The following is an 11,570-nucleotide window of genomic DNA, read 5'->3' as shown; positions in this document are numbered from 1 at the left end:
CGAAATTTTTTTCCCCTGCGTGATAGCAATACGCTTCCGTAGGTTTTCCAGGGAAACCCTGAAGCAGACTGAGAACTCTGAATGGACTACATTTCCCATCAAACCTAGGAATGACCAGGGATTCCTCAGAACAAACTGTAGAGTGTCTCTAGGGAGAATGATGTAAGGGTGTCCTTGTTGCCGCCACAACCTGATTGTGAGATAAGCTGATGGACGGACGGATGGATGGATGGACGGATCTCAGGCCTGACGCAAGATTATTCTCAGATTTTTTATTTTTTTTTTGCTATATTCAAATAAAAGCAAAAGCCAAAGGGTTGACCTTTTACATGTTTTTTATTTCTTTGTTTCTTCAAAGGCTAAGATAAAAGGTTTCAGTGGACAGTTTTCAATTTTCCAGAAAACCCTCAGGTTTTAGACTATTTTTGAAAAAAAAAAAAAAAGAAAAGCCTGAAGTCTGAATGCGTTAATGGGCCTTACAGAACATGACAAGCGCTCCACTGCTCTCTGAAAACCACCGTTTCAAATGGCTTGCAACATGTGGTGATGGTTTGTGACTGCACAGAGCATGCTCAGCCGTGCTGCTGAGCTGCACGCTGTGGCAAATGCCCCGGCCGCCAACAGAAATGAGCCAAGCAGCCAAGCAAGAAGGGTAAAATGAAGGACAAGTTAAATGTCTGAATTCCCTGAAATATATGAAAAGTTGCTACGTCTTTAGAGAGCACAGGAGGAAATAGGTATTGCGTAATTGGGTTGTCAGATTTGATTTAGATGCAGCTATTGCCGATTAGGTAAGATGCAATACGTGGTGTCAATTTGTCCCGAACAGAACATCTGAAGGCTTTTAGAGTCAGGTTTTATTTTGTCCTTCATGACAAACATCACTTTTCTGTCCTTTTTTTGTAATGGGGGAAGTCATTGGAGGACAGTAGTTCCATCCATCCATTGCAAAGTTCAAGTTTAACTTAGTTTGACGAGCATGATTTCCTCCAAATCGCTGTAGTGTCATCTGTATAAATTAAACATGACTTAAAAGAAATTTCACAGATTAACACACTGAAATTGGGGCTCTGTCTCTTTAGGTTTCTGTTCTTTCAGCACATCATCACATCATCATTCCTCTATTAAGTGCCTACAAATGTTTGTTGAAGAACTGGACAGAGAGAAATAGTTCATGTAATGAGACGCACAGTTCCACCAGGTGCTTACTAATTGCTGCTGGCTAGTCTGAAGGAGCTGGGTGGGTGAGTCGTGGGGAAGGGGTGCACTGCACTGAGATGCAGAAGCTCGATTTGGAAACTGCTGCTCAGAAGAGGAGCTGCGCGTGGAAGGTGGAGCTTCGTCTCCTCGGGTGTTTTACAAACCCAAATGGTTGCCACGGGAGATTCAAAGATTTCTAAAACATGCATGAAAGAATCAAAGCAACACTCCAGGTATGTTTTTGATGAGAAAACAACATTAAACATGAAGTAAAGCTTAAAAAAATCAATTTTTACATAACACGTGGTGACAGATGACACAAGAAAATGTAATTAAACTATGTGTAGCTTACAGAACTTTGTGTAGATGCAATGCTTTTCAAACTTACTCCCCACTGAGAAACCTCTGCATCCTAATGAGCCTGCTTCTTCAATATGCCAGTTATTTAATCATGAATGTGCAACATCCTGACACCACGGATTCCTGTGGTAATCAAGGCAGAACCGATACGAATAAAATGTAATCTTTACCGGGAAAGACTGCGCCCTTTTTTCTTTCCATCAATCCAAGAAGAGCGAAAACATGATTGGAATGAGAAGAGAGGTTAAGAGGCTGACAGGTGACTCAGCGCTGTGGAGTTAGTGTGTGTGTGTGTGTGTGTGTGTGTGTGTGTGTGTGTGTGAGAAGCTGGCAGCATCTCACTCAACACAAGGTGAGCTTTATCACAACCCCTGTCTCCAGACAAAACACACAGGACCAAACAAGGACAACAGTGTTCCTACACTGACCCTGTGCACCCAAACAGTGCACCGCTGACTCCTTTATGGCACCGTGCCACTAAAAACAAGCTGTGATTTACATTCCTACCAAGAAAGGACCACATTTTCTCACTTATCTGTGTTATTGTGGCTAAATAAACTTTACATTGCTTGGCACCAAATAATGACAGAAAGGCATTTGCCCTGAATGTGAGTCTCTTTCCTTTTTTTTTGTTGTTGTATTTTTACTGACCACATGAGATGTTAAACTAGCGTATAGGGAGCGGTGTGATTAAGAGCACCAGCTGTAAACCCACTGCCTGACACTGATGCAAACCAGGCTGAGTATTGATTGACCACATCAATGAGAGGGAAAGGGGAAAAAAAGTCATCCTTTTTTCCACATGGAGAGAAGCTGAGATCTGCCCCACGTCTCAAGTCTGCCTGTTTCTTTTCAACACAAGGTTTTCTAGTGACTGAATCCGTCCAAGACTTAGTGGAGCTTTTCGAACTGGACCCAAGCCGTAGCAAACCTTTTACCCAGCCGTGACAAACCTTCATTTTCCCTCCAGCTGGATGACCAGTTTTCTGCTGAGCAGTGACTACAATCAAAAGTAAAAAAAAAAAACCCAAAAAACAAAACAAGTAAGGACAGCTCACTTTGGTATCTGCAGGCAAAAACAACAACAACAACAAAAAAAACAAAAACGCTAAAACTCATTTTGTAGCATCCAGGGAGAAGCTACCATCCATTTTTTATAGCTATTCGTAAAACCTTGTTTTAAGGAAATAACATGTTTATGTATAGTAGAATAAATAGAACCCCAGAGGCAAAATTCAGGTGTAACAGCAGACTCATGTTCTGTTAACAATATATTGTAAAAGATTATAATTTAAAGATACAGTGATTAGAATAGAAAGATCATACCAGTGCAAAGTAGCTGTTCTCTATGAACTCTGATCTTAGTAACGTCTATTCAATATTTAACTTATTATGAGGATAATAACTTCATAACATCTAAAAAAAAAGAGTTTTATTATTCAACAAAACACCAAACTACAACAGCTGATACCAGAGAGCAATCAATGAGCTCCTTCCTTGTGAAAGGAGGTTTTCCATTCTGAAGTGAGGTCGCTAATTCATTGTTATTTTGATATTTATTAATTGGCATAGCTTTTCAAATACTGAGTCTTCTTGACACGTTGTAAAGTCATTTTTGAGCACGTTGCTTATGCAACCAAGTGATGGGCTGCACCCCGAAGCAAATGGGTTGCTTTTCAAAGCACTAGTCTGCTTCCCCTTTAATCTCAAAAAGAAAAAAAAAGTCAGGAAATGTCAAAATATCCACTTTATTAAATTCTGGGGAGCTACAATGTGAAAACAATTTTCCTCTTTTTCTTTCCTGAATATTACCAGTAATTACATAGCGGCTTAAATGTAAAACCGAAAGCTGTCTGGAAGTCTTTATATAAACAAGTTCTTTCACACCTAAAGCGATAAAAATGTCTCAAAAGAAACACTGTGAGACACTTGAAACTTGTTTCTGTGTTAAATAAGAAAACAAAAATAGGTGTTATCCTCCTTGTGCCATCCATTAATAAGAGCTTACAAAGACAACAGGCCATAATTAGATGACGTCTTGAGAAAATTTCTAATTTATGGCCTTTTTACATGTAGAATTGGGTCAATTTCAAATACGCAATTAACAACTGCTTAAGGATGACTAATGAAGAGTCATTATGTCTCTGATGTGCAAATTAATAGCTGCTAATTATGTTTAATTTGTGTTCCCTAAAATAAAGCGTTATCCTATGGATATACAAAAAATATATATATATAAAAAAATATTCTAATCAAAAGCTTTACATAGAGTCATCAAGACATAAATGCTAAATTAAAATGGACCTTTTAATGACGTATGTAATGATGTAAACCTTATATATTTACACTTAAACGCTTAAAAATACAACACTACAAGTGTTTTATTGATAATGGATCTTCTCTAATCTAAATATGACAAGAAATAAAAATTAATATTACAAAATCTATAGGAATAAACCTGATTTAAAGTCAGGCTTTTCTGACTTAAAAACATAAGACTGTGATAAATCCTTTAAAAATATTTTTGTATTTTTATCCACAACAATTCACCTAGAAAATACATTTTTTGGGAGGGAAAAATAAATAAAGTGAAATAAAAATGACATATTCGCATATTGTGCACACCTTTAAACTAATACTTTATCAATCCACCTTTGATTCATTTTCAGCCTTCAGTCTTTGATGGTTATAAGCTTCCCAACTGAATTTTTTTTCCCCCCCCGTCTTGCAAAATTTCTCAAAATCCAACAGACTACCGGGAGCCTTCTGCATCAAATTACTACAGATCATCTGACAGATTTGGTCTGAGCTTTGGTTTATGCCATTCCAAAACTTCAGTTATGTTCCAGTCAAATCTTCAACTTTCATAAATAAAAACACAAAACAAAACAGAAATCTGTTGTACAAGTTTGAATTGTGTTTTTTTTTTTTTTCTAATCCACACTGGGTCAACGTTATAGCTTGATGGCTCAAATATATAAATACACCCCTGTTTGTTTTTGAGTGATCATCCTTTTGTTCCTCAGTTTCATGCCTCTTCTGATTATTAACCAGCTTTTGCCTTCAATCTGGCTGGATATTTGAGGAGTGTTGTTTTCAGCTGGAAACGGGAAGATGAAGATGAGTTTTTGTTTTTAGCATCACCGTGAAACCAAGCAAACATCCAAATCAACAAAATGCTTCAACAAAAGAAAACCAGCGGTTATCCGCAGCGAAACACATTTTGGAGTCAGAAAACGAAACGAGAAATGAAAACAAACACGCCACGAACCTTGACATGTCCTCTCGTTGGTTAGCAACTTGTAGCCTTTCTTGCAGCTGCACTCGAAGCTGCCCACGGTGTTTCGGCACACGTGGTCACACCCCCCGTTGTTCAGACGGCACTCGTCAATGTCTGCAAATAGAAAACCCAAATAAATGAGCAGTGGGTAATTCAAATCACTCGTCGCGATTGAAAGGGTGAGATAAACCCGCAGAGGAAGCGGTAAATTAAACACTACACTGCTGTTCTGTTTTAGCAGAAAGTAATCTACTTTTTGTTTTTGTTTTGCAATGTGTTGTGTGGCTTTTAAACGGAGATAATGACTTGATGTGTCATCTGTTCATCCTGGCTTTTCACTGCTATCTGCTTTGGAAAGTTTTAAAGAGGTGAATTCTGAATCTTCGCCACAAACGTAGTGTCTTTTTCTCAATGGATCCTTTATCATCTGGTTAGAATACATTCATAAGAAGTGGCATTAATGAATCAATCTCCTGCTCGCTCCGTTCATCTCTATCCCTTTAGAAGTGCCTCGCCTTAAGCAAGCGCCTGTCTTCTTGTGCCAATGCCACCTGGGTTTGTTTTCCTCTCATTTCCCCCCCAAACCAAACTAATACGAGTCATTGTGGTTTTATCAGTGTTCATCTAACCTTACAAGTCAGACGTCTAAGTTTGCTCTTCTGGGAACAATCGTGTCTTTGTTTTACGGATTTCCTTAGATTTTTCTGAAGAAAGTTTGCTGATGGCTTATTGGACATAGGATCATATTTGTAGTTAATGAGCTTTATTAAGCTGAATAAGAGAGCATAAATAATCTGAATCATCATCTTTAAAAAAAAAACAAAAAAAAAAACATTACCAATAGTTTGACAACTGAAGAAATGTCAGAGTTTCAGAAGCAAGAGGATTATATATTTTTCTCTAGTTTCATATAAGCAAAGATAACATTAATTGTTCATAATAAAATGGTTTATGATGTATGTATAATTTTTATTGGATGTTTCTGTTTAAAGGAAGTTTTAAGTTTTGAGACTTGGCATTAACTTGGTGGAGATTTTTAACAAGGAAAAAAAAGAACAATGAATTGAGAGTCCCTGCAACCATTTTTTTTTTAATACCAGAACCGTGGTGACATAGCAGGACAAGCGAACTCGTGGGCCAAGAAGCTGGATTTCCCTGAACCAGATTGTATTTCTGCACCAGAGTCCAATCACCTATGTCCCTCTTTCGAATGGAGGAATAATCCACTTTTGCTCTGCTGTATATGTGGGTGGTTTCTCACTCCAGGACTGAACCAGGCATGGAAAACAAAAAAAAGACCCCCAAGGCAGCCTAGCAAATTTGTGGTGTAGAGAAAAAAACTAAACTAAACTTTTTGCAATAAAATTTTAAATTAAGAATAAAAAAGTTTGCTGCACACAGAGAGATTTTTGAAATGAACTCTTGAGAGGTTGATTGAGACTTAAGTCTGACTTGGGATGGCCTCATCACAGAATGTTTGCTGGTTTCCTGCTATCGTTTCACTTTTCTCAGCAATGTGGTCACAGAGTTTGAGTTGAATACGATCGAAGATATCATGCAGAGTAGTAGACCTATTCAAAGGTTTGTATCTGGTGAGTGTGGATGCTGGTGTCTCAAAAAAATGCTTCTCAAAAAAAAAAAATCTTCTCAGTAGCAGAAAGTAATGCAAGATTGCAATAAAAAAAAAAAAAAAATACAACCATAACTGCAAGCAGAAAACATCTTGATGCGTATTTATCAATATAAAACTCCAGAAGGAGAGATGAGGACTATTCTGCGTGGCGACAGGACATTCAGGAAATTAATTTCATGACAGCAGGACAGGTGCAGTGTGAACGCCACCCTGATGTGCGGCTGATGAGCGATTTACCTTTGCAGGTCTTGCGGTCCGGCTGGAGAGTGAAGCCGACAGGGCAGCTGCAGCGAACTCCTGTCACCGAGTCGTGACATGTGCTGTCGCAGCCGCCGTTGTTCACGGCACAGGTCTCTGCAAGGAACCGAGCAGGCAGATGAAAATGCAAAGTAATTTGTTGTCCTGACCTACTTATTCAAACGGCATGCTAGAGTACTGGTATTACAGCGAAAATTAGGAGGCACGCTATCATCTACTGTGTTAATATTGTCAACAGGAGGGGGTGATAAGAACAGCAAACGAATTAGATGTTTTGAAGCAGAGAGAGAGAATGGAAAAAGACTCGAATACAGCAGATGAAGTAGAATATTAGAAAAGGAATTTAAGGAGGTGTGGGGGGAAAAGTAGTGATTGGGAAACGTAGTTAGCAAACACAGCTAAACAGAGGATTAAATATGTTTATTTGTATGTACGTGTGTCTTTCTTGTCTGAATAAATGATAAGGAGATGAGGACCAACTACTCATTGCCCAACCAATTTTTAAAGTGAACATAAAAGGCTAATCCCCCCTGGTACAAACTTAAATCAATAGTAGTAGTAAAAGCTAGAAATTAAGCACTGGTATAACACAGAGCATGTGATTGGATTTGTGCCCTGATCATAAGTTCAGCATCCACGACCAACCAAGAAGAAGTTTTATAGGTTGCACAACATTGCACGTCAGAGTAAGTAGACCGTGCAGCCCTCGAAAAACAAGGTGATCATAAAAAGAGGTTTGCTTCTGGTTTTATTTGGAGCAGACCTCTAGTAAGTTGGAGAAATTAAGCACTCTACAAATCCTCTACTAAGCTACAAAAGCTAGAACATTAGAAGAGTACCAGATGAATCATAGGGTTGGTTTTATTGCAGCAGACAGACTAATGCACAATTAAATCAATTAGATATTCACACAAACATGGTAACTAGGTCCCCAGTAAGTGAGGCAGCATGATGGATTGTTTTGACTATTCTCCTTATAACTCTGGTCCAGTGATTTCTGACCTGTTTGGAATCCACTGACCTATTGCTTTTCTTCCCCAAAGACAATTACTACTCGTTAAATGCTTCAGTGTTCAGCCGTTTATCACTGAAATGTAGCCATCAACAGAGCTAGTCTAGTAATAATCTCTATGAATTTTTTGTTTTTTACTCGTGCTCCAGTGCTCCGGTGTCCTTTGCTTCCCTTCTCTCTTCTTCCTGAGCTGCTCACGGCCGGTTTCCACTGACATTGGCCTGGTTCTGACGGAAGCCTTAAAGAAAGCTATTTTCTTTTTTTTTCTCTGTCACCAAGAGTTAGGAATTGCTGCAAAGTCAATGACTTGATTCAATCAAGCTCACTTCTTACCAATTGTCAATCATTGGCCAAATATATTAGAAGCAGTCGCATTATAATTAAAAATGAATGGGACAGTAGAAAACTAGATCCAGAATCTGATTATATAATTGGATTGAATTAGTATGACCTGAATTTGGACCAAGCTGGATTCCGTACAACTGGTGTGAACTGGACCTGTTTGTAGCGTAAACTGTCTCCAGGTTGCGCCTTTGGACTGAATAATTTGTGTTTGACAATTTGAAGATATTTTGGACTTGACACTGAAATGGATAAAAGTATTACATTTCTATAAAAATGTAATACTCTGATTCTCTCTTCTGTCATTACAAACAGTGTAAAAAGAACTACATCACACATGACGCTTTACATTTATTAAAGCGTCAAGGTTTTTTTTTTTTGGTGATATTTCTGCTTCGCTGTGAGGAAGGGATGTCCCACTCGGAATGTTTCTCTTTGGGTCGGTTGTTAGTGTTGTTGCCGCGGCAACCTGTGTTGATGAATCTGGGAGGAGTAGCTTCTGAAGGAGCTGCTCTGTGTGGATCAGGATGGGTGTGTTTGTTTGGCTGATGAGTTCAAAAAATCAACAGTTTTCCGCCCCGGAATGAGTCGCTCCACCCTGAAGTGATGTCTTTTTTTGATAGAGGTTTTCATTTATCCGTCTGCCACGGAGACGCGCTTCTCATTTAAACTTCGCAAGGCGTTTTCATCAAGATAAACAATCAAGACACAGATTTGCTCTGACTGGTCTTTGCAGGGGGAAGAAATCTCATGATGGCGTTTGATGTCCCAGTCTTTCGACAGACTTTAGAGCACAGTGCTGTGGACTCAGTAATTGCAGAGACTAGACAATGAGACTAGTGTTGGGACACGCTTTCAAAATGCTCAGTCAGACAGCTGTCTCATCAAATTGTAATGACCATGTGTTATAAGAGTGAAGAAACATTTCTAACGTTATGATTCTGCAAAGGCAGGAGACAGACAAACGGTCTGGCCTTTGTTTGTGTATTCTGGAAGCACACCAGCCAAATCGGCGCACATCTACGGGGCTGGGACGCGCAATTACAGTAAGAGAGACGGCAGACTTTTGCAAATATTCTCCAATAAAGTGTTAGGTCTAAAGCTGATCCGTGGTAATATATGAGACGCTGCTAAGACAGCGATCATAATCTCACAGAAACCACATGATTTCTAGTTACAGTAACTCTTGACTTGCATCAGAGATGATGACAACCGTCTTGTCATCAGTTATTTGTGACAACCTCAGGCAAAATACGTAACAAGAAGGTCTCCTTTTCATCACCCTAATCACCCTAATCTCCAGCCCCATCCACAGATCATCTAGCAGATTGGGAACTCCTGGAAAAAAATGGGAACAGCCGTTGACTAGCATCCCAACGGTGACATTTTAAAGTTAATTAATACGCTCTAATTGTGCCACACTTTTACTAGTTAGGTGACTTGTGAAGGTTACATTACATTTTACTGAGCAACAGAGTACAAAAAAAAAAAGGCTAACTACAAAAAAAAAGAAAAAAAAAAGATTTTGCTTCCACTTTACAGTTATGTCTATTTCGTGGCTTTTTCGTGGTTACGTAACTACTGCCTTGATTTGACCCCCCCCTTGAAAACACAGTCAGACAAACCATACAAAACAAAATATGGAAGAAGGGACTACAAATAGACGATCAGAAGTCGAACCTGTTTGAGAGTGAAGCAAAACACATCTCCCTACGTTTCTTTTCTGTTAAAAAGGCACAGAATCTAGGACACCAAACACTGAAATAGGTCAGACGGTTGTACTGTAGGATGTGTGGAAGTAAGCGTTCATGTACATACAGTTGCAACAAATGGCACCTTAATCCCCTCATGTACTCTCTGTTCTTCCTCTGAATGGGCTGCTCCTCTGAGAGCAAACCTGCTCTCCAAGTTTCTTACATAGTATCATTAAATCGTAAATCTCTTTGATATATCAGGGTTTGAAACATCTCCGCAAATTTATGACTTAATGTTTCTGCTGTCTTTGCTATTTCAATGAGAACGCATCCCATCCTGAAAATTGGGTTGAACTACGCAGCTGATATAATCACGTTTCAGTGCTCTCAGTGAAGGAAATCACTTTTGGCCACACAGCGAAAGATGAAACTCCTCAAATGGATTATGTTCCGGAGTTTTGGACATGATATTACATGCGTATAAAAAGAGGAGGCTCACTCAGTTCTGTGATTTATCTTTTGCATAAAGTAAATCTAAACCGTGGACACATTATTGGCTTTCTCACTGCAGCTAATAGGCCATGATGATGGAGTTTAGGAACACCACGGCGGAGTGTTTGAAATGCTGCGAGCCTAATTTCACTCACATCAGTCATATCAAAACACAAATAAAGCAGAAGTCTTTGGTCTGACTCGTAAAAGCAGCACAGTTAATCTGATTGTTTTGGACTTCTGGTAATCTAAATCGCTTTATATGCTAATGCTCCCACAAACAGCACATCCATTAGTGCAGTGGTGAGCTACAACTTTTGATTTAAGAAACTGAAGGTAAAAGTTCAACTCTGCAGTCTTGGTAAAAGAAAGTTTACCTTCTGCCAGGGTGACGGACTGCAGGTTCCACCATGGCAGTATTTATTAAACAAAAACCAAGTGGGAAAATCAAAAAGCTGATGAGAAAAAAAACAAGTAAACTCCAAATACATCCCGATCATTACAAAAATACTAAAAACCTTAAAATTAAAGTGTAAGTATTTTTGCTTTTGTTAGACTGTATGTTAAAGCTGAGTTTTAACATCCAGTCACATATAAAAATCAGATCTAAATATGAATCTGGATCGTATTATCTAGACAAATGATTACCAAATGTATTATAATCGTAACTAGCAAAGCACACTGGAACAAATATATATATTTTTTAATTAATAAATTTAATCAATGGTTTGCAAACGGAAGGCACTGCCATTTTTATTTTCTCAAATCATAAGCAGAATGATGTATAATTTGTCCTGAACTTTCTTATAAATAACAACACATTGTTGATATCTGCTTAATGTAGTTTTGAACTGTTGTATAATGTTTATTAAAATGTAAAAATAGAAGCAAAAATGATGCAAAAAAATTAAATTTGATGTTTTCAAATTAACTGGCTGTGAAAACCAAAGCCTGATAAATACATAATCCACTTTAGTCATAAATGTATAAAACTGACCATTTTGGTACATGGTCAGTTTTGAATGTTTGTGCGAATGTGGCATATGAAGCCACGTTTCTTTTTTTTTTTTTAACAGTAAAAAATAGAAAACAAAACAGAAAGCAAGTAGGAACAGAAAATTAAAACGGATCAAATGGATGAAACGGCAGCTTATAATCACAGATATAAGTCCAGAAGGATTTGTGGCATTATTAAAATCCACAGTGCTGCCAAAAAGGATTTGCCCCTTAATTGACAATCCAAAACTTTCCACTTGTTAGTGCGCTTTGAAGCTTTCTCCTGTTGCATAACACAAGTTT

The 11,570-nt window shown here is 38.3% G+C and overlaps 1 protein-coding gene across 2 annotated transcripts in view; it reads right to left on the bottom strand.

The window, feature by feature from the left end:
- Positions 1 to 11,570, bottom strand: part of scube3 (signal peptide, CUB domain, EGF-like 3) — a 118,904-nt gene that overhangs the window by 24,539 nt on the left and 82,795 nt on the right. For both annotated transcript variants that reach the window (XM_015046740.1, XM_015046741.1), the window contains 2 exons: positions 6,711 to 6,827; positions 4,832 to 4,954 (listed from right to left, as the gene is read on the bottom strand). In XM_015046740.1, the coding sequence (XP_014902226.1) occupies positions 4,832 to 4,954; positions 6,711 to 6,827 (240 nt within the window). The remainder of the gene's footprint in view (positions 1 to 4,831; positions 4,955 to 6,710; positions 6,828 to 11,570) is intronic.

Source organism: Poecilia latipinna, unplaced genomic scaffold (genome assembly GCF_001443285.1).
Source record: "Poecilia latipinna isolate Pla-1442-1.1 unplaced genomic scaffold, P_latipinna-1.0 Scaffold791, whole genome shotgun sequence".
NCBI classification, from domain to species: domain Eukaryota; kingdom Metazoa; phylum Chordata; class Actinopteri; order Cyprinodontiformes; family Poeciliidae; genus Poecilia; species Poecilia latipinna.
This window is presented reverse-complemented; position numbering and strand designations above follow the sequence as displayed.